The sequence below is a fragment of the Equus przewalskii genome, chromosome 26, assembly GCF_037783145.1.
Source record: "Equus przewalskii isolate Varuska chromosome 26, EquPr2, whole genome shotgun sequence".
In the NCBI taxonomy this organism is placed as follows: domain Eukaryota; kingdom Metazoa; phylum Chordata; class Mammalia; order Perissodactyla; family Equidae; genus Equus; species Equus przewalskii.
The window spans coordinates 31622381-31648822 of record NC_091856.1 but is presented as its reverse complement, the minus strand read 5'-3'; the positions used below and the strand labels follow the sequence as shown (position 1 = coordinate 31648822).

Genomic DNA, 26442 nt, shown 5'->3' with positions numbered 1-26442 from the left:
AAACAAAAAAAGTGTCAAAAGTTGGAAAAAAAAAAAAAACCCTAGAATCACCATCAAATCTAAGCTTCCCAAAGTGAAATAAGAGAGGAACAAGTTCCCAAGAACCAAAGCACTTTAAAGAGGGGCATTTAATTTCCTTCCCTCTAAAGAACACTACAGAGTCAGCCTTCAGGTTTGCTGCCAATAGTGGCTGGTCCGCCACAAAAGCCAACGGGGAAAGCAACCCCACTCTGAACACACAGCTGCACGTGGAAGCACCCACAAGACGAGTGGCTGTCAACTGACACGGCTTCACCAAAACCTCTTCCCTGGGAGCAAAAGCTGCTGCATGGAAGGCAGTCCCTGCCACCACCTCCTCTTTCAGGATGGACAAGTGCCTTCGAGAGAAGCGGCAGAGGGAGAATGGACAGGCACAGCCATGGACACGGGTGCGCAGCAAGGCTCTCAGCCTACTCACAGTTCTTCCACCTGTTTCATACGCAGAGATACACTGCCGGCCTCCTTAGTTATGCGTGTCCTGCACAGAAGGGGGCACAGCAAAAGCATGCACAAATTAGTGGGATTAATCCACGGGAATGAAAAGCAGCAGCTTTGACTGGTGCCATGACGGTGGATGCTTAAAGTGGGGAAAATTAAAGAGTCATTCAAAAGCTCTTGGAAGGAGGCCAGGCCATGAAGGAAATCACAGTGGAGAGAGAGCAGGAAAATTAAACGGAGGGTTAGTTCATTTTCGTCTCCCTGATGAGAGAGCGATGCTTAAGGCAATAAGTTTTCCTTTGCTGAAAACACTGGTAACTTCACAGAACCAGGCCAGGGAACAGAATGAGCGCTCTTAGAAAAAGCTTCACTGAGAGCTAAGACACAGCTTTACTCAGACAGCCAGTCCGCTCTTTTGCTCTCATATTTATGACCTGGCCAAAACCTCTCATTCTTGTCTCAACAGCAGCAGAAAAAGTCGCAAGTATTTGTAAATACCATAAAGTAGATTTGTCCATAAGTTATTTGTAAATAACTGATCTTTTCAGGGATCACCAAGGTCAGAAAAGTTCTACAATTCTCCAGTGAGAAGGCATCGTTTTCATTTCCCAAGTGTCCAAAGCTGCTAATTTCATTAGCAGAGTAGGATATGCTCTAAAGGAGGGCCATAGGTCAATGTGGGGGCGTAGCTATAGGAAAGAGGAGGAGCCAATAAAAAAACCACCAACCCCCCATTCTCAGAACACAAAGCCATGGCAGAGAGAGAAGCTGTCTCAACAGTCTTTCAAAAGGGGCAGAGCTATAAGGGTGTGAACTTCCAAAAATGCAATTTCAGAAAACATCTCCCGAACAGAGGACGAAGGTTAAGGTGGGAATAATTAGAAAAACGCTGGTTAGGAAAAGAAATTCACAAATGTGAGGGAAAAAACGAAGCAAAATAAGGTATCAGTCAGGGATATTAGGTTCAAACAGAGTTTTGTGGGTTAAAAGTGACTTGGGGAAAGCAGCCAAGAATATGGCCTTGAGTCCTGACGACGGCGCTTGAAGAACATGTGCTCCAGAAACCTCAGGACACTGCCCAACCCTTGGCCCAAGTGTGAGCAGACTGAGTCCCGAATGGTGCCCAGACCTCTGTGATCGGCCGCATCGTGCTTACTGGTTGTCAATCTGCTCCTGCCGCAGGGCGATGCTGCCTTGTTCCTCGAGGAGGTTCTCCCGGGAGGCTGACTGGGCAGGGTCCAATTTCTTCACATATGCGGCTGGCACAAAACCCTGACGGTCATTCACTTCCACTTTCCACCAGTCCTAGGAAAAAAAGGGAGAGAATTGAAAGCATATTCTTTCCCTGAGATAGGGAGAAACCAAGGAGGCACGTCTAACAGCGTCAAAGCCACCTTGCAGAAGGACTGAAATTTCAGTCCGTTCATGACCAGCCAAGCATGGAGAGGGTCACAAGTGAAGCAGGAATGACACCCACCATGAAGGACACTTCCTCTTTGCTTAGATAGTCAAGAATTATGCTGTCCAATACTGCAGCCACTAGTCACATGTGGCTACTTAAACTTAAATAAATTAGAATTAAATTTAAAAACTCATTTGCACTAGTCACATTTCAAGTGCGTAATAATCACATGTGGCTGCTAGCTACTGTACGGCCAGCACACATATACAAACTTGCCGGCATCACAGAAAATTCCATTGGACAATGCTGCTTTGAGTGAACCAGAGTCAGACTGGAGGGTTTGTTTAGGTTTAAATTAGAGTCAACAGAAAGACGTAAATCCCAGGTTTCCTCAAACTCTCATGACTAGGGTAAAGTGGGGGTGTGGAAACAAGGAGGTTCTTAAAAGCTGAGGACCTTTTTCCAGCCTTAACCAAGACGGGAGATAACATCCTTGGGCATTGGTCAGATAATATGCAGGGTATCATGCATCTCACTTCAAGGCCACTGTCAAACCAGAAAGTTCAGGAAGAAAGACTGGTGAACTGGGCAGCATTTAACTTTCAGGAGACAGAGCCCGTGGGGTAATGTCACAGCTGTCTTCAACTGTCTGCTACAATGCAGACTGTAGAGTCTACACTAGGAACCAACCAGTCAAAGTTACAGAGAGGCAGACTCTGGTGCAAAAGAGAAAGAATTCCACTTCGAGGTGTTCACTAGTGGAAAAAAGCTACCCTTGAGAATGTGAGGCACCGCACTACTTGCAGATATTCAAGAAGATAGACTGATTACCTTCTTGATCATATCCAATATAGGATAGACCTATATTAAGTGGGAGATTGACTAGGAAACTAATGTCTCTTCAAATTCTACACCAGCCTCATTTCTGAGAGATACAACTACCCAAAGACACCCAAGTGAGTGAAACCGGTGGTGCTGATGGAAACAAACACACAACTACTTTATGCCTTGCCTTGTTGGTGCTGTTGAGTAAGGTGAGAATATCTCCTTTTTTCATGGTGACCTCTCGAGGACTCTTCTCCTGATAGTCATAGAGAGCCAAGACCAGCTCCTTCCCAGTCTCATCGTCCATGGGGGCCACTTGTTGCTAAAAATCCAAGGGAAGGGCAAACACAGTGAAAGGGTGTCCACGGGTTTCCATCGAAGCAAACTGCAGACTCCAACAGTTGTCGCAAATACCAAATTTACCAAATATTCTCTGTGGCTACCAATAAAATCTAATTCAAGAATGCTGTTTCGTATCTTTAAAAAAACTTGTTTTAGGTGCTGGCCCCGTAGCCGAAGGGGTTGGGTTCGCGCACTCTGCTTTGGCGGCCCAGGGTTTCACTCGTTCGAATCCTGGGCGCGGACATGGCACCGCTCATCAGGCCACGCTGAGGCGGTGTCCCACATACCACAACTAGAAGGACCCACAACTAAAATATATATACGTACTGGGGGGCTTTAGGGAGAAAAAGGAAAAATAAAAAAAATCTTTAAAAAAAAAGACACAAAAACTTGTTTTAAACTGTCTCTAAACCTTTGTGCAGTAAGACCTGATAAAGTCACAAGACTGTCTCCTGTGACCGCAACACCTGCTGGCAGTGTCTGGGTCCTTCGACTTTCCCTGCCTCCCCCTAAATCACTCATAACTGCTGAAACTAGAGCCACGCTTACCCGACACGACTGAGCTTGCTCTCGCAGGGCCTGAATGCTGCTGCCATAGGCGCTGAGATCCGACATCAGAGCCTCGTGTTTCTTCAGTAGAGCCTGAAACCAAAATCACACAGTGACCCCGTGCCAGAAGCCAGAGCTGCCCGGCCCCACTGCCTCACCAAGGTGCCATATGCCTTTCTCAAGCCTCGTCTAGTTACGTGACAATCTGGTCACCTCCTGCTCTACACTTCCACACACTCTTTTTAATAAATGTTGAATTTGGAGGAAATGTTAATTGTGACTTATAGTATTATCTTTTCACCCTGACTTTACGTACTTAACTAAGCAATATTTGAAATAAAGAGAGACATAAGGAACAGTATCACACACATCTGTGAATCTACAACCTATCTTAAGAAAAATATCACCAATAAATCAAAGCTGGCCATATATATATACACTGCCCTCCCTGAGGATATTCACTTCTCTGTCTACATTTAGCACTTCATCATTTTCAAGTACTACCATTTTCAAAGCTTTCTGTTCTCCCATCTTTGGGAGAATCATATTCAGTCCATGACAAAATTCAGCTCATTCTGGTTTTTGTCAAGACTGGCAAGAAAAGAGGTAGGTACAGGAACTACACCTAGACCTTTACAAATAAAATTGCAGAGTTTCAGTCAAAAAACAGAAAACCAGCAAAAATATGTGTTTCTCTTAAGTATGTACACATGCCTATGATGGAAAGACAAAACAAGAACAGCAAGGGGCCGCCCCGGGCCGAGCGGTGAAGTTTGCGCGCTCCGCTTCGCCGGCCCAGGGTTTCACTGGTTTGGAACCTGGGCACGGACATGGCACGGCTCATTAGGCCATGCTGAGGCGGCGTCCCACACGCCACAACTAGAAGGACCTACAGCTAGAATACACAACTACGTACCGGGGGGCTCTGGGGACAAAAAACACAGATTGGCAAGAGATGTTACCTCATGGCCAATCTTTAAGAAAAGGGAGAAAAGAAGCATTAGAAAGTAAAAAATAGATTCTAAAACACCTTGAAAGTCATGATGCTGCACCTTCCACAGTCATTTTCCTAACTGGCAACCCTAGTAAGCGCACCACTCCCCAAGCTTGGGTCACCTCAGCGGAGTCCTCGTCCTTCCCGTAGTCGGTGCTGCCCACGATGGGCTCCTTCTCCCGCATCCAGGACTCGGCTTCGTTGGCGTCGGCAAAGTACTGCTGGGCCTGCAGCGAGTCCTCGAGGTCCTGCCGCCGCTGCGACGCCTTGGACTTCAGCGACTCCCACTTCTGGTTCAGTTCATTGAGCTTGGCCTTCACGTCCTCTGCAGCAAAATGGCCTGGAAGGCGGAAGGGAGGATAGTGAAAAGTATGTTGACATGTTGCAGAAGGACAAAAAAGGGGACACTTTGGTCACTACATTTTGGTGAGCTAGACCCCTTCATAATTCCAAGTTTTACGAGAGGCTCAGGTTCCAACTGTTTAAAAGATCTGTTCGATTTTTGCCTCCTCAAACAATGATCTCTATTTAGATTCTAAAAAGCAGATATCCCCAGTCAACATTAGTGATGCTATCATAAGGAAATAATAAAAATAATGGCATCCCATAGTTCTCGGTCACTGAGACTCACTCGGGCCAGGCTCAGGTCTAGCCAAGGTCAGTTAGGAGAGAATGGGGATGGTATTCAACCCCACAGCCCAGTCTGCCTCAAGTCCATACACTCAATCATAGGAGGGAGATACAATGAGCAAAAGAAAAGTCACTTTCAAGGACGACAACTGCTCACCCTCCTCCACCATGGCGTGCCCCTTCTGGGTGACTGCTTTGATGCGGGGTTCATGTCCAGCAATTTCTGCTTGTAGGGCTTGGTGTTTCTTTAGCAGATTCTGAACTCCAATCAAATCTTTGCCTGAAAGCAGAAACCACTCCTTAGTCATCTAAGCCTTCAAGAGAAAAGTCAGCACTAACCATCGCTCTTAGCTTCCACCACGGATCCAGTTTATTTAAATTTGACCTTGCTCATTCTGACAAGTGTCCCTTTTATGTTATAAGGGCAGAGTCCTTTCTCAACTTGATTCCTATCTGATGGAGGCAGACTGACCTCTGTTGGTGGACGCAGCAATGGGTTCTTTCTCTCGAATCCACGTCTCCTCGTCCTCAACATCACGGAAGAGCTGCTGCAAACGCAGAGAATCAGCCAGCTTCTGCTTCCGGGCAATCATGGGCTCCTTGAGAGCCTCATAGCGAGCCACAAGGGCTTCCTGCTTCTTCTTGATGTTTTCAGCATCAAAATGGCCAGCATCTTGGAACTGGCGGGCCTGAATTGTGATGCCATCAATTCGATCCTGGCAATGGGAAAGGACAGTCTTGAAAGTTTGGACTGGTGTTGGGCAACTACGTTCTTGACATTTCTAGGCTGATTTTATTACTTCAGGTGTGCTCTGATCATATATGAAGAAAAACTGACACGTTTCTTTTCCCACTCCTGAGAGTACTCTTTCTGCCATTTCTTTCCCTCCTTTTGGGCTCCCAGAAAGCTCTGAGGGAAGACAGTTTAATTTGAGCAGAAGCATATGGAACATATAAGCTTACCTAAGAAAATCAACACATCCCATTCCTTCCAAAACTAGTTTGGTGGTGAAATTACTCGCCATCCTTCCCTCGTACCCTTCCTGGATTCATTGGCCCCACAACAGCGCCCACTTCACACTCCACCTGGTGAGCAGCCACATCTGCCTCGAGCAGGGCATGCTTCTTCTGCAGGTTCTGGACGTTGGTAAGGTCTTTGCCATAATCATCTGAAGCCAGGTGACCTTCTACTTCATACAGCCACAGTTCAATGTCCTCAACGTTGCGATTAAACTGCTGCTGCTGGTTAGCCTCGCGAAGCTTGATTCCTAGCCAAAGAGGCAAGGTTGATTTTCTACGTGTTAACATCAGCCTTCTGCCAATACTGCTCATAAACAATGGGATCTCGGTGAAGGACCACCGCTCAGGACTGTAGTTACTGCTTCACCTCTATCACAAAGGTAAAGAACACAAACCACCACCTCTGCCCTCCCTTCTGGATGCTGAAGTAGAAGGTAAGTATTCTAATCCCCATGAGATAAGGGCACTTGAGAATGACTAAACGCCCTTGGCTTACAGCTGAACTTTGATTTCTAGAGATGAGGCCCAACTCAGTCAGGGCCACCTGTCCCAATCATTGTCTTCTCACTCAGGCTCCCCCACCCACCGGCCTGCGCAACCACATTTACCAGATTAGCAAACCATGTAGAACTCAAGGCAAGGAACTCCTTCACAGGAAAGGAGCCCAAACGCAAGGTCATGCACCCCACCTTGCTTGGGGGGGTCTATATCCCTAAAACACTTAACCGGAAGGACTATTTCATTCCCCAAACATCCCTATCACCATCCAGGGAAATATTCTCTCTTACCTTTCAGTTCAGTGGCCTCTAGCAGTTTCTTCCACAAACTGATGACCTCGTTCATACGAGCTGCTACTTCATCCTTGGCATAGTGGTTGACGTCAATCAGCTTCTGCCCAGCTTTCTCCAGGGCATCAATGCGGCTCTGGTTGGCTGAGAGCTCAGCCTCAAAAGCCTGATGCTTCTGTACTTTTCCTTGCAGGTTGGATGGGTCCTGCCAATGAAAGAAAGAAGGCGGTTCTATCTTGAACCTGAGGATGTCAAGTTACCTCACATTACCTTCACACCTATCTTTATGGGGATGTATAATAACGGTATGTTTACATTAAATAGTGAGGTTTCTGGAATTCCTATTTCTTTCCTTAGCTACAATTTATTTCTGAGAGCTGTGTTCAGCTTACTAACCACGTGCTACATGGCAACGCGAACAGTACATTACTTTGTAAGCTTCATCTGTGGCAGTTTTCATCTTCTCGTTGACCCAACTCTTGAGCTCATCGGAATCACGGAAAAACTGCTGCAAGTGGAAGGAATCAGCCAGCTGGGCCCGGCGATACATGGCTCTCTCATGAAGGGCATTGCGGCGGCTCAAAAGCTGAAAGACAAAGCTCCATGTGAATCTCCAGTTCTTACTCCTCAAGAGATTCCAGCTCAAGAGGCTGAACTGCAACATCTGTCTTAGAAGGGACATCCACGTACAGAAAGGAAGGTGTAGAAAGAGCCTGGAGACTTACAGCATCTCGGCGAGTAGCCACATCTTCCATTGCATAGTGGTTGTTCTGGATTAGCTTGGTTGCAAATTCATCTAATGCCTAGGAAGGAAGAAGGAAAGTTCTTCACTGGTAAGCATCCTGTTCCATGGCCTGGCCTCCAGAGAAAAGTAACTGCTGAACAGGTCAAAACCTTAACACAGGTCAAGGTATTCACTAAACCTTGACACAGGTCAAGGTATTCACAGGTCAAGGTATTCACTGAACCTTGACACAAGTCAAGGTGTTCCCACTAAGGTTTGCTATGACAACACTTATCTCAACTTTTGAGTTTTTGCTTGATGTTATTAGTCAGACATAACAATACAATGCTGGCTCCATTCAGGACGGGAGACATTATCTGATATGAGAGTCGGGTCAGATACAGGTTAAAAGCCTTCTCCTCCCTACTTCTATGGTCTATTTTCAATGGGAAAAATGCCTCTTACATTAACTCTCAGCTACTTTTAGAGAAAGCTAAATCTCAGTTTGGAGGTTTACATCAAGAAAATGATTTCACACTAAGAGTTGTGTTATGTCTCCAGCAAGATGGTGTATCATGAGATTTTATGCATGCACCGGAGTGCCTTTCACACAGATCCTTCATCAAATCTGTTCAGAAACCTTTCAGAAAAAGAAGAGACTTCTGGCCTGTCTCTGAGGATCACTGGAAGGCACTGAGCACAAGCAGAGATCTTACTGTAATCTTTTCTTCCTGGGCACTGAGGGATTTCTCGAAGTCCTCGTGCTTCTTGAGAAGCGCTTCCACACTATCCAAGGAGTCCCCCAGGTCTTCATTCAGCAGGAATGCCTTGTAAACGGAAAGAAAGCATTCAGAATAATGGCCTATTCCTTTCACCTCTTTAGGCTGGAAAGTAAGGGATATTTTGGCCAAAGTACAAAAAGAAGGAAAGAGACTCTGGCTATTAAACTTTTAAGATCTCTTCTGGAAAGTCTAAAGTCCTTTAAAATTCACTTAAAACTAATGCAACAATAACATGAAATTCTTATTCTACATTCTACTGAAACTTTTTCAAATAGCTTATGTTGCTTCTATTAGATTTAAATTATGCATAATGCTAGGTTCTAAGGAAAAAAATTCTCTTTAATAAAAAACAATTTACAACATTACACTCATCTGAAAAACTGGGGCCTTTTCTGAGAGCCTCGCAATCTCAGGAGAGGGGAGAAATGCTGGCAGAGCCGACGGAGGCTGGCTCAGCAACCCCTCCTCACTGATTCAGAACTGAAATGGTAAGGATTTCCTATACATACTAAGCAAACTATCTGCGAAGCAGACGAAACAGAAACAAAGACTCTGCTCACTGGGCTGGCAAGGTTTCCGCTCACACATTACCTCTTGCTTGCTCATCCAGTTGTCCACCTGCTCGGTGTCACGGTAGAAAAGCTGCAGGTCCATGCACTGCTCGTACTGCTGCCTGCGCAGCTCCCACAGCTCCAGCAGGGCAGCTCTCTCCTCAGAAAGAATGGTCAGCTTGGAGGAGAAGGAAACAGAAAGGCAGGGAAGAAATGTCAGTCGCAATGCCCTCCAGCCAGACATAAAGGCTGCCCTGGAATTTCTAATCCTCACACTAATCTTTGGGACTTTTTTCGATTTTCAAAAGGGAAAGAATAACATTCACTTCTGTGTGTCAGCCAAGTCACAAGAAATCACTCAAATCCTGAGCAGCTTCTATGCTTAGGCTACATCTAAGAGAGATGGCCCTGTCCTAATTAGTCTTGAATTATACTATTATTATTTATTTATTTTCTTTTGAGGATGATCAGCCCTGAGCTAACATCTGCCACCAATCCTCCTCTTTTTACTGAAGAAGACTGGCCCTGAGCTAACATCCATGCCCGTCTTCCTCTACTTTATATGTGGTACACCTGCTACAGCATGGCTTGAGAAGCAGTGTAGTTCTGCAGCCAGGATCCAAACCGGCAAACCCTGGACAGTGAAAACGGAACGTGAACTTAACCACCGCGCCACCAGGCCAGCCCCTAGAATTATATTATTGCCACATTATCACAAATGATTTTAGTCAAAATGCTAAGTAAACTCCTAGGAAGAAGAAAAAGGGCCTCTATCTAAAAGCGAGGCAGTATAAATGGAGTAGGGACTCTCGGTTGAGCAATGTCAACTGAGTGGGTACTCCAGAAAATATGTCAAATAAATTCACGAATGCCTTAGAAATAATTTTTTGGCTCCAAAGTTAATGATAACAAATGTGTCTTTGAAATGTCTTCCCTTGACCTATATATTAAAATATACATCATTATCTAATGTTCTTCAGGCATATTTACACTCAAAGATTCTTTCCTCTTGGCTCCAAATACTAACGCAGGACTCAACTCCCTGTAAAGTCACCTTTAAGTAGGAAATGTGTCATATATGCCCCAAATAAGTGGAACCTTCTCTCCCTGTTCAATCACCAGACTGTACACACATCTGCTTTTTAAACCTCTGAAGAAGCTGCTCGGTAACTTCCAGGTGGAATCTCTAAGTTTTCTCAGACCCCATGGTGAACGCGCCATCTGGCTGTTTAAGGATGAGGAAGAATACGAGCTTTCAGAGACTTTTAGTAAAAGAACCTTTTCTCTTTTTACCTTCTCCTTCACTTCATCCGAGGCGTAATGGCCAGCAGCAAGCAGGGCCTGTCCAGATTCATCTGCAGATTTAAAGCTATCTTCATGAGCATCAATTTCACCCTACAGGGGAAAAAAGGCACACTCAATGCCCAGCATTTTGTAAAAGAAAACTAAGTTGTTGAATTTCAAATAATCACTACACATCAAAAATATCACATCTAATATGAAGATCCGAACAAAAGACAAGATCAGGTTTCTTGGTATCAGTGAAGATCATCAAACGAGAACATCACTTATTAAAAAGACTTTTTCCAATTGGCTTTTCATGCCACCTCCGCCAAACTCTGTCAAGTTCCACACATTCACAGGGTCTGAGCTTGCTGTTTTCTGTTCCGTTGGTCTATCTGTCTTTCTTGGATGAGATGGTTTTACTATGATTTTATAGCACCTGGTAGGGTGAGGCCCTCCCTTGGCCCCACCTTGTTCTTCAAAATTGTCTCGGCTGTTTTTCAATTTTAGAATTAGCCTGTCTCATTCCAAAAACAAAGACCTGCTGCGCTTTTGATTGGAACTGCAATGAACGTATATATCTCGAGAATTTTTATACCTTTACAAAAGATCGTTCCATCCATGCACAAGACAAGACATTCCACTTAGTTTTCATTTTTCAGTCTTTCAACAAAGTTTTATAGCTTTCTCCACAAGTGTCTTACACTTTTGTTAGATTAATTCCCAAACATCTCATATTTTCTGATGTGTTTATAACTAGTATTTTTAACTACTGCTAGTATAGAGGGACATATGTGACTTCTGTATGATTTTATATCTAGCACATTAAAACCTCTCAGAAGGCTTAATAGTAATAATTATTTTAAAAATTCCATTTAAGAGTGTTTTCCAAAATTACTCAGCCATAGAAAACCCTCTTTCTTTTTAAGGTACAGCTTATTAAGATCTTGTGTAACTGGTTAGCCATAGAATATACTTTGGGGAACTATGAGAATAAGAAATTTAGATTTACCCAAACCAACTCTGAAATTCAGCATTTAAACAAAGACATTATTTAAGATGCCACAGGACTGACGTGCAAACTAGTAGCACCTCCACCTTGCCACAGCTTGGTTCTTCACTATTATGGACCACAGTTGATCTCCTGACATTTAACCCACTTCTCCATCTATTACAAGCAGGCAGAGTGAGTCTCCAAAGGCACAGCCAACAACAACCCTTATGGTGAGAGCAGCCTGTGAATAAAGTTTCACCCGCTCCAACTATAAGCGGTAGTGACACGCTATCGCTTATCTGGACAGTGATACACGGATGCATTTTAAGTGAATGTCTTCACTTCTGGAAGATCTTGGAGACGTTACCTTGTGCTCCTGATGCCTATCAAGCAGGGCTTCAGCCCCGGCCACGTCGTTGGCAAGTTCATCTGCATTGATGAGGGCTTTCATCTCAGTCACCCAGCTGGTGAGGTCACGGAAGTCAGCAAGGAAGCGTTGAAGTCTAGGAAACCAAAGATAAGCCATCAGATCTTTCCAGGATGGAAAATACCTCCCTAAAGCTCCAAATTCTATGTCCTCAAAGTCTAACAAATCATACAAACTCCAGTCCTGGGGAATATGGGATTCTTTCAACCCAGACTGTAAAGGAAAGTAAGAGAAAGCTGAAATCAATCCTTTAAACTTAGGTTCTGTCCATCACTGTAATTCCCCAGTCTTCTCCCTTATTGTCAATTTCCTTGTCATTTCCAAGGTTAACCCCTGGTTAGTAAGAAGCATTCTTTCTTTTCATGCTCAGACTGCTAAGGAGATATTTCCATTTCTATTGGTCACAACACAGTGATATAGGACAGAAGAAAGATATTTACACAGTTGTAAGTACCATGTTTGTGAACACACAACGCACTGTCAAGTTGCCAGTCTCCAAACACATATAATACAGGTACAAGAAAGTCACCTCCATTTTCTTAGCAGAAGAACCTGGCAGGGTATACAGAAGCTTTCTCAGTCTATAGAACTGACCCATAACTCTGCCTTCCTCTCTTTTCCCAGAGAAGTCCGAGGAGTACTGGAAGATTCTCTCTACCTGTACGAGTCATTGAGACGCGCATGTCTCTCCGCTGCCAGAGTGCGGATCTGCTCCCAGTTTGTGATCAGTTCCTCTCGCTTCACTTGAATCTGAGTGGCGCTCAGAGGGTGGGACTGCTGCAGGCGGTCAGCCTCGGCACACAGGGCTTTGACCTAGAAGCACACTCTGTCAGAACTGCTCTCCTGGCCCTTGGTAATTTATTTATAGGATCAGCTGTTTTCAAACCCCACCTTGTCCTCTAACGCAGCAAGATCTCTCTCCAAACCCTCGTGCTTCCGAAGCAGAGCCTGAACACTTGCCAGGTCTCGGCCAAAATCATCAGAGGCCATTAACTGCTCCTTTTCCTTAATCCAGCTGATAGTCTCATCCACATCCCTATAGGATAAAGGCACCAATTAATCTAGTTACAACAACTGTCTGGAACTTGGAACGCCACGCTGGGCCAAGACCCAGTGAGCCCCAGCATTTTATTAGCACATGCCATACACTTTTACCAAGCCCCTCCAAGCAGATGCCCACTCCCAGAAGCTGGCTTGGCACCTGTTAAAGCGCTGAACTTCAGCTGCCCCAAAGAGCTTCCCCTGTCTCTGAAGAGCCAGGCCCTTGAGCCGCTGCCAGGCTGCGTTTACTTCGTCCTGCTTAGTCTTGATCAGTTCCTCCTCAGGGTGCTGCTCCTAAACAAAGAGTAGAAGGCACTGGACTTGGTCCATAACCTCTGGCTCCTCCAACTAGTCACCTGAGGTTGGCTCCTTCAAGTATCTGCTTTAGCAAACCTTCAGCATTCTACAGAAACACTGGTTTTCTGTGTGGAACGAAGTGAAGCTCATTCAAAAAGAGCTTCTGTTTTCTCATGTAAAGACGAGAGAGCCATTATCTATCCCTTGGAGTAGTGTGGTCCATCTATAAAGCGCTTATGTGCATCAGTACCAAAAACCTTTATGTTAACAAACACTTCAGCTGCAACTTTGTGGTAGCTTCATCAATGCACCCATCTCTGTCTCAACCGATCAAAAGTGTGGCATTTCAAACGTTCATGAGGTTGTTAAGCAGTGCTGCCCAAACACATAGTTTTCAGGGTTTGTTCCTGACTTCAGGCTGGAGATATTTCTTTAAAAGTATCCTTCCTCACTATTTTGTTTTAATAAGAATAACATGTAAAATAATAAGGTGAAACACTTAAGGGTTCTGAGGTCCATTTGTGAGACCTTGGCCTTGGCCTGACTGCTCTTCTCAGCACAACCTTGAGATGGCCCAGATTGAGGAGGAGCACTTCTGTCACTGTGAAAGGGTGAGGTATTTCTAAGGAATGTCGCTCTTCTTTCCCTTCATGACTGGTAAGAAAGGGAATAAGTTCAAGCCCTAAAGCAGATCCATAAATTTAAAATTGGTACCCCCCAAATCAAATTTCCCTAAAAGCCAAAACTCTCTAGTTCCTACTACTTGACGTCTTTGGAGCACTTTGACCCTTGTGGGGAAGGTGAGAATACAGCAGCAGCTTATGGGACCATACATAAAGGCCATGGGGAAGGGTTGCACCACTCCCCTCCCACGGCTCCAGAGTTACCAGTGGAGAGCCCACTCATTACAAGGTTCCCCATGAGAGCCCGGGGAAGAGCAGGTAGGCATTGGCAGACGTCTGCCAATCCCAGGAAGTATCCACCGCCACACCCTATTCTGAGAACCTCGACTCCCAGCTTTCACAGCCCAATAAAAGGCTCACCAAGCCCTACCCGAAAGTGGGTGGAGGAAGCAGATCAAATGAACTCTGCCCTTCCTCCCATGCCACAAGTTAGAAAGCATTTTCTAATTTAGGGCTAATCAGTATTGAAATCCTACTTAGATCTAAACAAAACCCTCAGAAACGCTTACCAAAACTTGGTCACTCAGAAATTAGGGAAGTGAACACCAAAATTTTCTTCTGAAAACACTAGAAAGTTAATAGAATGATGTTGTGAGAAGCACATGGCCCTCTGCTATTTACCTGAATGAGTTTGGCAGCAAACTGGTTCACTTCATTAACTCTTTCTTCATGGGCGGCCATATCTGTTTGGAACTCTTCAAATTTCTTCTGTAAAACCTCCACATGCTCCAGGTCCTGGCCCAGCTCCTCAGAAGTCACAATTGCTTCCTATTCAGGGACCACAGCAGAGCGAGAGTCACCAACCAACACTGGGTAACAACGGCTTCCAGAAACTTAGCATGAAATGGGCACGCTGGGATGGGGCCACGTTAGCTTTAGTGGATGCAGTTTTCTGGGGGTTTGCAATTTTAGTTCCTCTGCTATTTGAGAGGTTGCGCTCACAGCATTTTGGTCTCAGAGACTGCAGGTTTCAGAGCTACAGCAGAGAACACATCCAGAGAGAAGCTGGAGATACAGCAATCCCACCACCACGCCTTTTTCTTAAACTGGCTGCATGGCTGCTAACCCTGGCTCTCGGCTGCAGACCAAGGAGGGGTCTCTGCTCTTGCTTTCTCTTAAGGCTTACTTAGCAAACCTTCCTTCTCAGAACATACCTTGTCATTGATCCAGTCCATCACATCCTCACATTCTCGTAAATACTGCACCAGCTTCTGGGCCTGCAGCAGTTTGACTCCTTTCTCCCGCATCTTCTCCAGAAGTAATTCCCATTGGCGGTGCAGCTCCATCAAACGAGTCTGGAGATTAATAAAATATATATAGGGGCCGGCCCAGCGGTGTAGTAGTTAAGTTCGTGTGCTCCGCTTCGGCAGCCCAGCTGGTTTGGATCCTGGGCACGGACCTAGCACCGCTTATCAAGCCATGCTGAAGGGGCGTCCCACAAAGAACTAGAATGACCTACAACTAGGATATACTAACTATGTACTGGGGCTTTGGGAAGAAAAAAAACCAGAGGAAGATTGGCAACAAATGTTAGCTCAGGGCCAATCTTCCTCACCAAAAAAAAAAAAAAAAAAATATATATATATATATATATATAAAATATACACCTATATATACACACACACACACACACACATATATAACTCTCTCTCAACCCTCCAGATTACAACCATTGCTATAGGATCTGGCTTTTCCACAGAATTCCCACAAGTCAGAAACCTCATGGAGCTCTGAACAAGTCTTTTTAAAAGATAATTCCTAAACTGAGAGGAAATCCTAAATTTGAGAATAGGAAAAAGCATACACTTCATCGTGGTTTGGGAGATCTTAAGGTACAAAAGAAGTGACCTTTCACAGACTCGTTCTAGTTTACTTCACGGGAAGAATTATTATTATCAATTATCATTGATATATTATTTGTAAGTATTTAGATAACATTATTGCTTATTAATACTTATTAAATTATTAAAGTGGGATTGCTAGGTCAGAAGACGACTGAGGAAGGAAAGATGAATAATTAATGTGGAACCTCAGGAAAAATTACTGAAGGGTGTATTCGGAATTCGTGTAAAGGGGAAAAAACAAAACAAGAGGTCCTACAGACATCATAAATGTAAAGAAATAATTATGAGGCACAAGTAAATAGGAAAACTTTAGTATAAAAGTAGAAATGATGAGGTCCTAAAACAATTGGCTATCAAAATGGATTCTTGGCAGAAACAGTTTCAGAGCTTCTGTGAAAAGATACAGTTTGTGGTACAAAACATCTCACCCAAGCGGCAGCCAAGCCACAGGCCCAAACATATTCACCTCCCAGGATCTTTGGGTTCTCATAGCACAGTCCTAGTAAGGACTTGTCGACAACTGGGGGAAAATGATCATCAATTCAAGCTTAGCTGATGCATTCTGGTATTCTAATCCAGTCTCAATGCGTTGGTTGTGCCTACCCAAGATACTGGGAGTTTCTGTGTAACACTGACAGAAGTAAAATAAACACAAAGATTTAAACACTGACAAAAGAGAAGTCCGAGATCCACCCATGGTTGAGATGCCACTCCCAGCTAACCACGGGACAGTCAACAGGGGTGGATGCTCTTAGAAACAAGTATGGATGTTTCATGTGAAAGGAGAAGGCTCACACAATTCACTTCCACCACTCCAATCACTTCCACCACTGACGGCTGAAACTGGAATCACCGCTGAGAAGGAAGTGAAAGGCATTCCAAGGCAAGAGGGAAAGGCAACCAACAGCAAGTCAATATTCCACCTACTCGGATGTGGGACCCAATGTGGGTGGCGGTGACTATGGGGCGCCACGCAGTCCGGTACGGTGTGAAAGTCTAAACCAGTGACAGACAGGTTATCCAGGACACATAGTCTTCACATTCCACCCACCATCCTCTATGTTAATGCTGCCTGCCAAGCTGAGTTACCGAGTTACAGGGCCAGAGAAATTACTAAGCCAGGATCACCATGGGACCCCTGAGCAGGAAAGTAAAGATTAAGTGAGAGCCCTTTGCTCAAATTAAAAATGGGCCTACAGAAGGCTAAAGGAAAACCTCACCCTCAAGTCAACTGTCAGTCTCTCTCAAATCCCATCCGCATACCTTCAAGTAAAGAACGAGAGCCAGGCCTGTTCCAGTATCGGAACAGCCTTCCCTCTCCTGCTGTCTCTGATCTTGTAAATACTGCAGGTTAGAGAAGAGTCCAGTTTCACAAGCACACTATTGTTTGAGAGTGTGAGTGGGCAGGGAGGCAAGTGCACTTAAGAAATACACTCAAAGCTGACCGGGTGGAGAAGAAATCCTGGTTCTGACTCAGGTGGATTTCTCAAAGGGCGCAGGAGCAAGCCGCAGGAGCTCACAGAGAAGCAGTTGGGGGAAGAAAGAAGGAAAGCCGATAGGAATGAAATGCAGGTTGGAAAATTAAAGTAAAGAATTGTGACTAGAGAAAGAAAGGAGTGGATCAAAATTCTAGTTCTGTCACCTATTAGCTGTGTGAATTTGGGTAAGTTGCTCAAACCTCTCTGATTTGTTTAACGTTTCCAATACCAAGGTATTCTGGGAAACAAACCTCCCTTCTATACGATGGGGATAATGGCTACCTTATAAGCTTATTGTGAAGATGAGAGATAACATATGCAAAATTCTCAGCAAAGTGTTTACAAATAAATAACTACTAATAGCTACTCAACAAATAGTAGCTAATAGTACTTTTAGATGTTGCTGTAGTAAGATCTCTAAACAGGGAAGAGGGCCACTTACCAATAGACTCGAATGAATTGAGCTTTGGGTCTCCCCTCCCCCAGATTAACCACCAAAGCCCAACACTTGATCTAGTTCTCATGTTCTCCATCTGTAACCTGGTTACACTACCGCCGAGCAGCCCCAGTCACTCAGGGGAAACCACTTCTACCAAGGAGTAATAAGGCACGCTGATTTCATTTACTGTAAGACTGTATCCAAAACAGGGAGGAAATGGCCAGATAAATATTTGTACGTAATTGCACAGACATATATTTACCCAAATGGTCATGCAGCATTTAGAACTTACTCTTATTTCCTATTTACAATCATTACTAGGGATAGTTAATTATTAATAATAAGCTTAGGGTTAACTGCAAGTCTTCAATATGAGACCACAGAATATAGTGGAGCAAGAGACAAGTATTTACGCTGAAAACCACTAGACCAGATCCTAAGGGAATGAAACCTCCACAGTGGGTATCAGGGAACAGGAGAGGATGAAACATGTCTAGCTGGAGCTTAAGAATGTAGCTTTTCCTACAACTAGAATGAACAACTATGAACTGGGGCCCTTTGAGGAGAAGAAGAGGAGGAAAAAAAAAACGTAGCTTTCATCTGGTCCTTCAATGGAATGTGACTTTGGATGACAAAAAACAAAATACAAAGATAGATAAGAGCATCCAGTTATGAGAAACTAGACGTATATACTTCATCCTAAAGAGGTTTGTTTCCCAGAATACCTTGGTATTGGAAACGTTAAACAAATCAGAGAAAAAACAATTATTGCCCCAACTCCAATGAAGCAGCACCACAACAAGCCAGACCAGACGGAGGACTCCTGCTCCCAAGTCAGTCACGTCACCATGCTCACTGACCAGTGGTGCCACAAGTCACTCCTTACAGCTGGTCCTTCAACGGGCTTGCTGACTAGACCTCAGTAAAGCCCTCCTGGGGCAAAGCATCAAGATCCAGAGAGCAAGCTTTCCAACAGAGAACTTACTTTATAGTGTCTGTGATTAATCCTATTTACCTTTGTGTCCTAGTACCCAAATTCACCAATTTCACGCATATGCTCTCCCATCTAATTATTATCTGCAAATGTTAAGAGTTTAATTTATGCAAGCTTCCATAAAGTATAATCACATTTTAATTTATTCCATAAACATTAATTTCCTGAGTATACAAACACTTGTTTGTATTCATATTGAATCATCATATTACAAAGGCAGCACTTGCCTAACTCCTTTAGGAGACTTGACAAATTCTTTTACAAAGCCAGGAAAGTCTATCTTTTTAGGAACCCAAATTTACCTCTAAGCATTAATCCACATTCCTCTGCCAACCACAGAGATGAAGGCCATCCATACCAGGCCCGACTCACTCACCCTTATGGTTTCAGATGCGAAATGCCCTTCGGAGATCATCAGGTTTCCCGTCTCATCCAGCTTCACAATGGCTCCTGAGTTGGCCTGCACTTCAGCTTCAAAGGCCTGATGCTTCTGAAGCTTGCCCTGTCGGTGGACCATGAAATGAGCCACAGATGCAATCACACAGCACTCAGCATTCTGTCTCCTCACCCCCATTATTCCTCCCCTCCTGAACCCCACTCCCTCTCATTAAGGACACATCACTCAGCATCCCACCCATCCCCCTACCTGCTCAATTACTCAATGACTCTGACAGCATCTGTACTGGTCCTCTGAAACTCAGCCATTGAGGACCAATCTTGCAGATAGCAAGATGTTACAAAATATCCTAATTTTATTGTCTATCAGGAAATTAGCCTTTATGTGGACATCTAATACCTTCTAGAAATATATAACCATACTGACAGTTTTCTTAGCATGTACTGTTTGCCCTTGAATAATCCACCCACATTCACTCATGATATGACATTTTTTCCAGCTTGCTTTAGAAGCCACATTCTTTGATTGATTTGATACATTCCATTTCTCAACACCTCTTTTTAATCAAGTACAGAGCTGGGAAGGGGCCTGCCAGGCAGGGAGTGTACCTAAACCAGCATTCACCATTTTCTCTTGGACAACTTCGGTGTAGTCAAAGAACCAGGGGCCCAAATACTGCTCCACTTGCTAAAAAAGTCTCTCACCAAAATCAATGAGATGAAAAGCTTTATCTTTTTTAAAAATAGCTTTATTGAGGAATAAATAAATAACACCCATAAAATTAACTTACGTGTACAATTCAATGATTTTTAAAGGCTTTGCTTTTGATAAGACTTATCAATGAGTTGCTTAAAGAGACCCCTGACTATAAATTTTCACCAGCAACAACCCTGTTAGCATGCCTTTCTCAAGAATAGGTATTTCAAGAAATCAACACAGGGCCAGCCCCAGTGGCCTAGTGGTTAAGTTTGGCAGTTTGCTTAGGTGGCCAGGGTTTAGTTCCCAGGTGCAGACCTACACCACTCGTGTGTCAGTGGCCATGCTGTGGTGGCAGCTCACATACAAAATAAGAGAAAGATTGGCAACAGATGTTAGCTCAGGGCCGATCTTCCTCAGCAAGAAAGAAAGAAATCAACCCAGACCTTTTCTGAAAAATGTTGAAGGATCATCAATGGTTACAAGACAGTAGTTTGAGAACCATCAGCCTTAAAGCAGTCAGAAAAAATAAATTAAAACTGGCAAGATTCCATGCACCCTCACTCATACACAATACACACACTAAGGGCTTTTCAGAATAGTGAGTCCTTTCTTATGTCTGATCTACATTCTTCTTGCTGCCCAATCTCTCTAGGTCACAATTAAATGACTTTCTTTGTATAATTTTTGGGCAAAAATATCTGAGCTCTTGGGGCTGACCCTGTGGCCGAGTGGTTGAGTTTGCACACTCCACTTGGGCAGCCAAGGGTTTCGGCCAGTTTGGACCCTGGGCACGGACCCAGCACCACTCATCAAGCCATGCTGAGGCGGCGTCCCAAATAGCAGAGTCAGAAGGACCTATAACTACATACTGGGGGGCTTTGGGGAAAAGAAGGAAAAAAAAAAAAGATTGGCAACAGATGTTAGCTCAGGGCCGATCTTTAAAAAAAAAACCCACACATTTGAGCTCTTGAAGTTTGGCAGGAATCTCAGGGAGATCAGACGCACCTGCAAGTTGGTTGGGTCTTTATAATTCTCATCAGACGCAATCTGAAGTTTCTCCTGAATCCATTTCTCCAGCTCCTCAGCATCTCTTTGGAAAAACTGGAATCGATAGGAATCTTCAAGCTTCTGGCGCCTGAGGGTTGAGAGCTCCTTGAAGCGGTGGTATCTGTCTAGGACCTGCTGCCGCCTCTCCTGGATGTCCTCTGCTGTTTCCAGCACCTTGACCCCACTGGGGTCCATTTTCTGAAAAGACAGAATGTATGGGATAAGCACCACGAGACATCAAAATAGATATAATGGAATTAGCATCTCTGAAGGAAAGCAAAAATTAGCAGATAGCCCTGGCGGACAAATGAACTGAGATGGTAGCCCCTTCTCAGAATCCAACAATGAAGCCTAGATCCTATTCCTTTGTAAGAAATGGCTATAGGGGCCGGGTGGTGGTGCAGTTAAGCGCTCATGTTCCGCTTCGGTGGCCCGGGGTTCGCCGGTTTGGATCCCGGGTGCGGACATGGCACTGCTCAGAAGGCCATGCTGTGGCAGGCATCCCACATATAAACGGGAGGAAGATGGGCACGGATGTGAGCTCAGGGCCAGGCTTCCTCAGCAAAAAGAGGAGGATTGGCAGCAGATGTTAGCTCAGGGCTAATCTTCCTCAAAAAAAAAAAAAAAAGGCTATCCACTACCCCGCAACAACCGCCTACATGGGTTTCTCAGACGATGTCTAACCACGGCAATGACACCAAGCAAAAAATTCAAATGGGATGGTTTATACTATCAACTCTACAAGAGCTTTGAGAATTCAAAGGAATGCCAACTTTGGTACTCAAAGAGTTACTGAGAAATCTATTCAAAAGTCCTTTCGGGGGGGGAGGGCACAAAGGGGGAAGTGGTGTACCCACAACATGACTAACAATAATGTACAGCTGAAATCTCACAAGGTTGTAATCTATCATAACATTAATAAAAAAAAAAAAAAAAAGTCCTTTCAGGGGCCGGCCCCGTGGCCTAGTGGTTAGGTTCGTGCGCTCTGCTTCAGTGGCCCAGGGTTTCACCGGTTCGGATCCTGGGCACAGACATGGCACTGCTCGTCAGGCCACACTGAGGCGGCATCCCCATGCCACAACTAGAAGGACCCACAACTAAAATATACAACTATGTACTGGGGGGATTTGGGAAGAAAAAAAGTAGGAAAAAAAAAGATTGGCAACAGTTGTTAGCTCAGGTGCCAATCTTTAAAAAAAAATAAGTCCTTTCATCTGGTCTGTGCATTCCACTGTGTGGAGATTTAAAAGAATTCATTCTTACTTAATTCAGCTGTTCTCTCTTCCCAGATCTCAGCCTGTTATTCAATGAAGAAAAGGGAATAATTGTAAAGGAACTGAGTCTTGGTTGATATAACCAAGAGAATTTACTTAGTCAAAGAGCTGATTTCTCAGTTACTCCAAAAAGTCAATCCTACAAGTCTTCAGGGTACCAGAGAGCCTGGGCAATGAACAGGCTTAGTTTCATCTGAAGGCACACAACTAAAACAAAATTACAGTGTATCGTTAAAAAAAAAAAAGAGGTGTGGGGAAAGATTTCTCCTGCTTTACTCCTACCTGTTATTCTGGAGAGCAAGGAGACCGCGTAAGCACAGCAACAATTTCAAGTCAACCACAGATGCAGGCTGACCGGGCAGGTGGTACTTTCCCCACAGCACTCAATCTGCCCCAACTTTAAACCCTCAAATTTCTAGGCAATTTCACTAAATTTTAATGTCAAAAAAGAAACCTTGACCTATTTATGGGAGAAACTCAGAATATGCTACCTGCTCTTATCAGGAACAACACATTCTATGATCTAACCAATGAAGGACCAAAGAAGGAAACAGGCAGATTAATGACAGAGAGCTTAGAAATGTCAGTAACCTGTGACCTTGCATGAGCCACCTTCCTGCTCTGTGCCTCAATTTCCCAGAGTGACTAAGAATGGCAGGTGAAGATAAGATGGTCTCAAGACCCTTCCAACTTTAAAATTACATTCTACAGAGAAGATTCTGAGATTTGGTAAAGAAGCAGGCCAGATAAGCTTTGTGGTCTCTTCCAGCTCTTCTTCCATAGTTTATACAAGGTTTAAAAATTGTGTTATCCAGCAAACATTGGTGAGCCCTTCCCGTTAGCTGCTCACAGGACTGGGCATGGAAGTCAGTGAGACTGCCCCCCACCCCATCCAGCTGTGAGGTGAGCCCTGGGCAGGTCCAAGTTCCCAGCTCTTCAGGGATTAAAGCAGCGCCAAGAGGAGGCGGGAGAGCATTGTCTGCATCTGATCCTCTCTGAGGCCTACCCTTCTGTGAGACTATCTTCCTAGGGAACAGAACACGACGATTTTAGCCCTATCACCATCCTTTCTAAATTATTCTCCACATATTAACCAGTTATTTTGTTGTATTATTGTTTTCCACAAAGTCTGATTTATTTATCTATTTTATTATAAAGAGAAACTTATTCTTTGCCATGTCACTCCTGTGCTTTAAAATTTCTCATGGCTCCCCTCTGAGAGAGGCAAGAATCCACCTCTTTAGCCAGACCTTCCCTGACCTGGCCCAGCTCACCTGACCGGTATCATCTCTCGCCTGTGCCCCCTACCCTCTTAGCATATAGAAATACTCTTTCTTCACAATACACAAGATTCTCTTTAAAAACTCCAAGCGATCTGCACATGCTTGCTTTGCCTAGAATGTGCTATCTCCTCTCTGCCCAGACAACTCCCGTTTCTATCTCAACACCCAGCTGAAGTGAGCATGCTGCAGGACCTTGCCTCTTCACTAAGCTGTCCCAGAGCTGCTTCTGCGCCTCCTGCTCAGGTTCGCTCACACTCCCCTGCAGAAGCACAGAGCACTGGCACATACTTGGTGAGCCAGCTGAGCTCTGCAGCCCCGATTTCCGGCACTCAGGCCATTAGGAAGTGCTGGCTGAAGGAAGGAGCAGGCCCGTGCTGAGGGCTGCAGCTGTGATGCCGCAGCCCTGCATCCATGTGTAAAGGGTGGGGAGAGAGCGGGATAATCTATCGACCCAAGTTTCATTTTCCATATTGTCAAGCTGGAATTCGATCCAGGTAAAAGCTAGATTCAAGACAAGAATAGCAAACAAAGAACGTGCTGACTGAAGCCATGACGAGGTGTCAACCTAGCAAACCAGTCTGCATTACTAATCCTGGACTGACCACATGGCAGCATATTCTGAGAAATGAGCTGCTCTTTTCACTTTGGTAGGGCGGGACCTCGAGGAAACAAAGCTCAAGAAGGCAGTTTTGTATCATTAGTAGATACCTGTGTCTGAAAAAAATATTTCCTACTCTTAAAACGGGCTTCAAGAGTCCTTAAAACCAAAAACTGAGGGTAACCTTGAAAAACTACACATCTGTTCAGGGCAGAGCTCCTGTAACAGCACTTAATCACAACAACGCAGCTCTGGTTTACACTGCCGCCCTGCGTCTACCAGCCTCTTCTGGAGAAGGCTGACTCCTGACGAGGGCCTGGATGAGGACCACTGCCATCTCCAGCCACATTTACCAGAACGTAAGCGTGACTTCACTCCTTCACCGGCACTGTCTGCTCCAGGCGTGTCTCGCAGCAAACTCCTGCACCAGCCCCGAGTCTCGGCCCCTGAGCAGGTCCATTTCCCTGCTAAGCAAAGTTCCCTTTGGCAGCAAAGTTCTCTGCTCCAGTCCTCTACCATTTAACGCCACGCAAAGCCCTCAAAGGCTAAGCACCTCCCTCGTCCTCTGCAGTCCTGAGTCCTCACTCCCTCCACGGACCTCTTAGAGCACCATCACATCTAATTTTTTGTTTTCTCCCTGCCATTTTGATAAGTTCTTTGGGGAATTTAGAGTTCCTAAGGAACTATAAAAAAGACCTTTAACTCTTATTCTCTGATCACAGAACTCGACACATATTAGAGTCAACTTCATTCTGAATCTGGACATAGAGAAACTGCTGTCCCTTCACAATTAAGTAGGCAAGAGACAAGGTCATCTACTAAGCAAGTCGTGGAGCCTAGAGTGACCCAGGATGCCTGGTTCCCAGACTAGCATGCTGGAACCAGTGATTCTGAACAGGACTGGAGCTGACCTGCTCTGTACTAATGGCTGTTTGCTTATTTAATTCCTTTCGCTACCTCTTATCTTTTCCATCTCCACTTTGGAGGAGAAGGGAAAAAAGGGAGAGGAGGATATATTAATCATTAAAAAAATTAAAATTTCGGTTTTTTAAGATTGAGTCTTAAGTTAGTAAACAATTAGGGTTAAGAATAATTTATATATGTGGCTGGCCCGGTGGCGCAGGGGTTAAGTTTGCATGCTCTACTTCGGCGGCCCGGGGTTTGCTGGTTCGGATGCCGGGTGTGGACATAGCACTACTTGGCAAGCTATGCTGGGGTAGGCATCCCACATATAAAATAGAGGAAGATGGGCACGGATGTTAGCTAAGGGCTACTCTTCCTCAAAAAAAAAAAAGTTGTAGAAAAACTAAATAACATTACAAATCCTTTAAAAAATAACTATATAGTTCCTTTGTTCTCATCCCTTGGGAAACAGTTAAGATGGAAGAATAGCAGAGAATTATGTGTCTAACTTGCTTGCTTACAAAATTTTCTTGTACGGAAATTTTCCAAGGAAAGTATAGGTATGTATGAAACAGTAACCTCACTGCCCAGGAGCTCCTGAAAGAGGTCTAAGGCAGGGGCCGGCCCCATGGCTGAGTGGTTAAGTACATGTGCTGTGCTTTGGTGGCACAGGGTTTTGATGGTTCGGATCCTGGGCATGGACATGGCACTGCTCAGCAGGCCATGCTGAGGTGGCATCCCACATGCCACAACTAGAAGGACCCACAACTAAAAAATACTATGTACCGGGGGGTCTTTGGGAGAAAAAGGAAAAATAAAATCTTAAAAAAAAAAAAAAAAAAAAAAGAGGTCCAATGCTTCAGATTAACATGTATGGCGTTTGTCCTGCCTCCTCACACCGCGGGATTCACTGCATTTCTAAAATCCTCTAGCTGCTATGGAAATTTCTAAGCAATCACATTGGGGAGCAGCCCTTTATGATGAGAAAAAGAATCCTCAATCTAATACTGCAAAGGTTCCACCTGAGCAAGTCCCCCTGCTCGGATCCAGCATGCTGATTTGCCCCTACCAATCCAGGAAGACAGTTCAGCGAGGCCCTGCTGAAATTAACCAACCTAAAAGGCTCTCTTTGTCACCCCAGTGAAGTAGAACGAGTCAATTCTATACCAAGTGCTTTGGTCAGGCAATAATGGACTTTTCTTTCCTGCAGTAGATCAGCTGACGTCAGTAGGTGGGAGCTCTGCCAAGCCACAACTGGCTGTCTCTGGGGAGCTGGACATCTGAAAGTCATCAGTGCTCTCCCACTGCTGTCTGCATTCAGAATTTTCATTTGTGGGATTACAGGAGCCTAAGGTTTTAGGTTAGTAGGAGTTCCCCCCACCCCCTTAACCTGATAGGGAGCCGTCTCCAGTTTATCTGTGTAAGTCCCAGTTACTCTTAGCTTCTAAAAGTTCATTTCCATAGACTGTATTAAACACACGAAGAAGTCTCGTATCATCAAGAACTACTGCCACCCAAAGGTGCTACAACCTCTCACCCAGAACTATGTGAGTCAATGGAATTCCTTGGATTCTGCCTGTGTGTAGGCGCCACATTCCCACTGCAACTGAGACTGCAGGCCGCAAGAACCCCGCCCCTGCTCTGAAATATGCAGCTCACTGATAAAGCGGACTCCA

General features: G+C 44.6%; 1 protein-coding gene across 43 annotated transcripts in view; it reads right to left on the bottom strand.

Annotated features, from left to right (window-relative positions):
• Positions 1-26442, bottom strand: part of SPTAN1 (spectrin alpha, non-erythrocytic 1) — a 64800-nt gene that overhangs the window by 32643 nt on the left and 5715 nt on the right. For 22 of the 43 annotated variants that reach the window (XM_070596762.1, XM_070596758.1, XM_070596770.1 and 19 more), the window contains 22 exons: positions 20667-20906; positions 18942-19067; positions 14965-15105; positions 14432-14578; positions 12991-13124; positions 12681-12825; positions 12448-12602; positions 11730-11865; positions 10378-10479; positions 9125-9262; positions 8468-8578; positions 7753-7830; positions 7458-7613; positions 7028-7232; positions 6306-6487; positions 5692-5935; positions 5377-5499; positions 4712-4929; positions 3596-3688; positions 2892-3026; positions 1634-1782; positions 458-517 (listed from right to left, as the gene is read on the bottom strand). In XM_070596762.1, coding sequence (XP_070452863.1) covers positions 458-517; positions 1634-1782; positions 2892-3026; positions 3596-3688; positions 4712-4929; positions 5377-5499; positions 5692-5935; positions 6306-6487; positions 7028-7232; positions 7458-7613; positions 7753-7830; positions 8468-8578; positions 9125-9262; positions 10378-10479; positions 11730-11865; positions 12448-12602; positions 12681-12825; positions 12991-13124; positions 14432-14578; positions 14965-15105; positions 18942-19067; positions 20667-20906 — 3218 coding nt within the window. The remainder of the gene's footprint in view (positions 1-457; positions 518-1633; positions 1783-2891; positions 3027-3595; positions 3689-4711; positions 4930-5376; positions 5500-5691; positions 5936-6305; positions 6488-7027; positions 7233-7457; positions 7614-7752; positions 7831-8467; positions 8579-9124; positions 9263-10377; positions 10480-11729; positions 11866-12447; positions 12603-12680; positions 12826-12990; positions 13125-14431; positions 14579-14964; positions 15106-18941; positions 19068-20666; positions 20907-26442) is intronic. The other 21 variants (XM_070596769.1, XM_070596787.1, XM_070596793.1 and 18 more) reach the window with 1 other exon arrangement.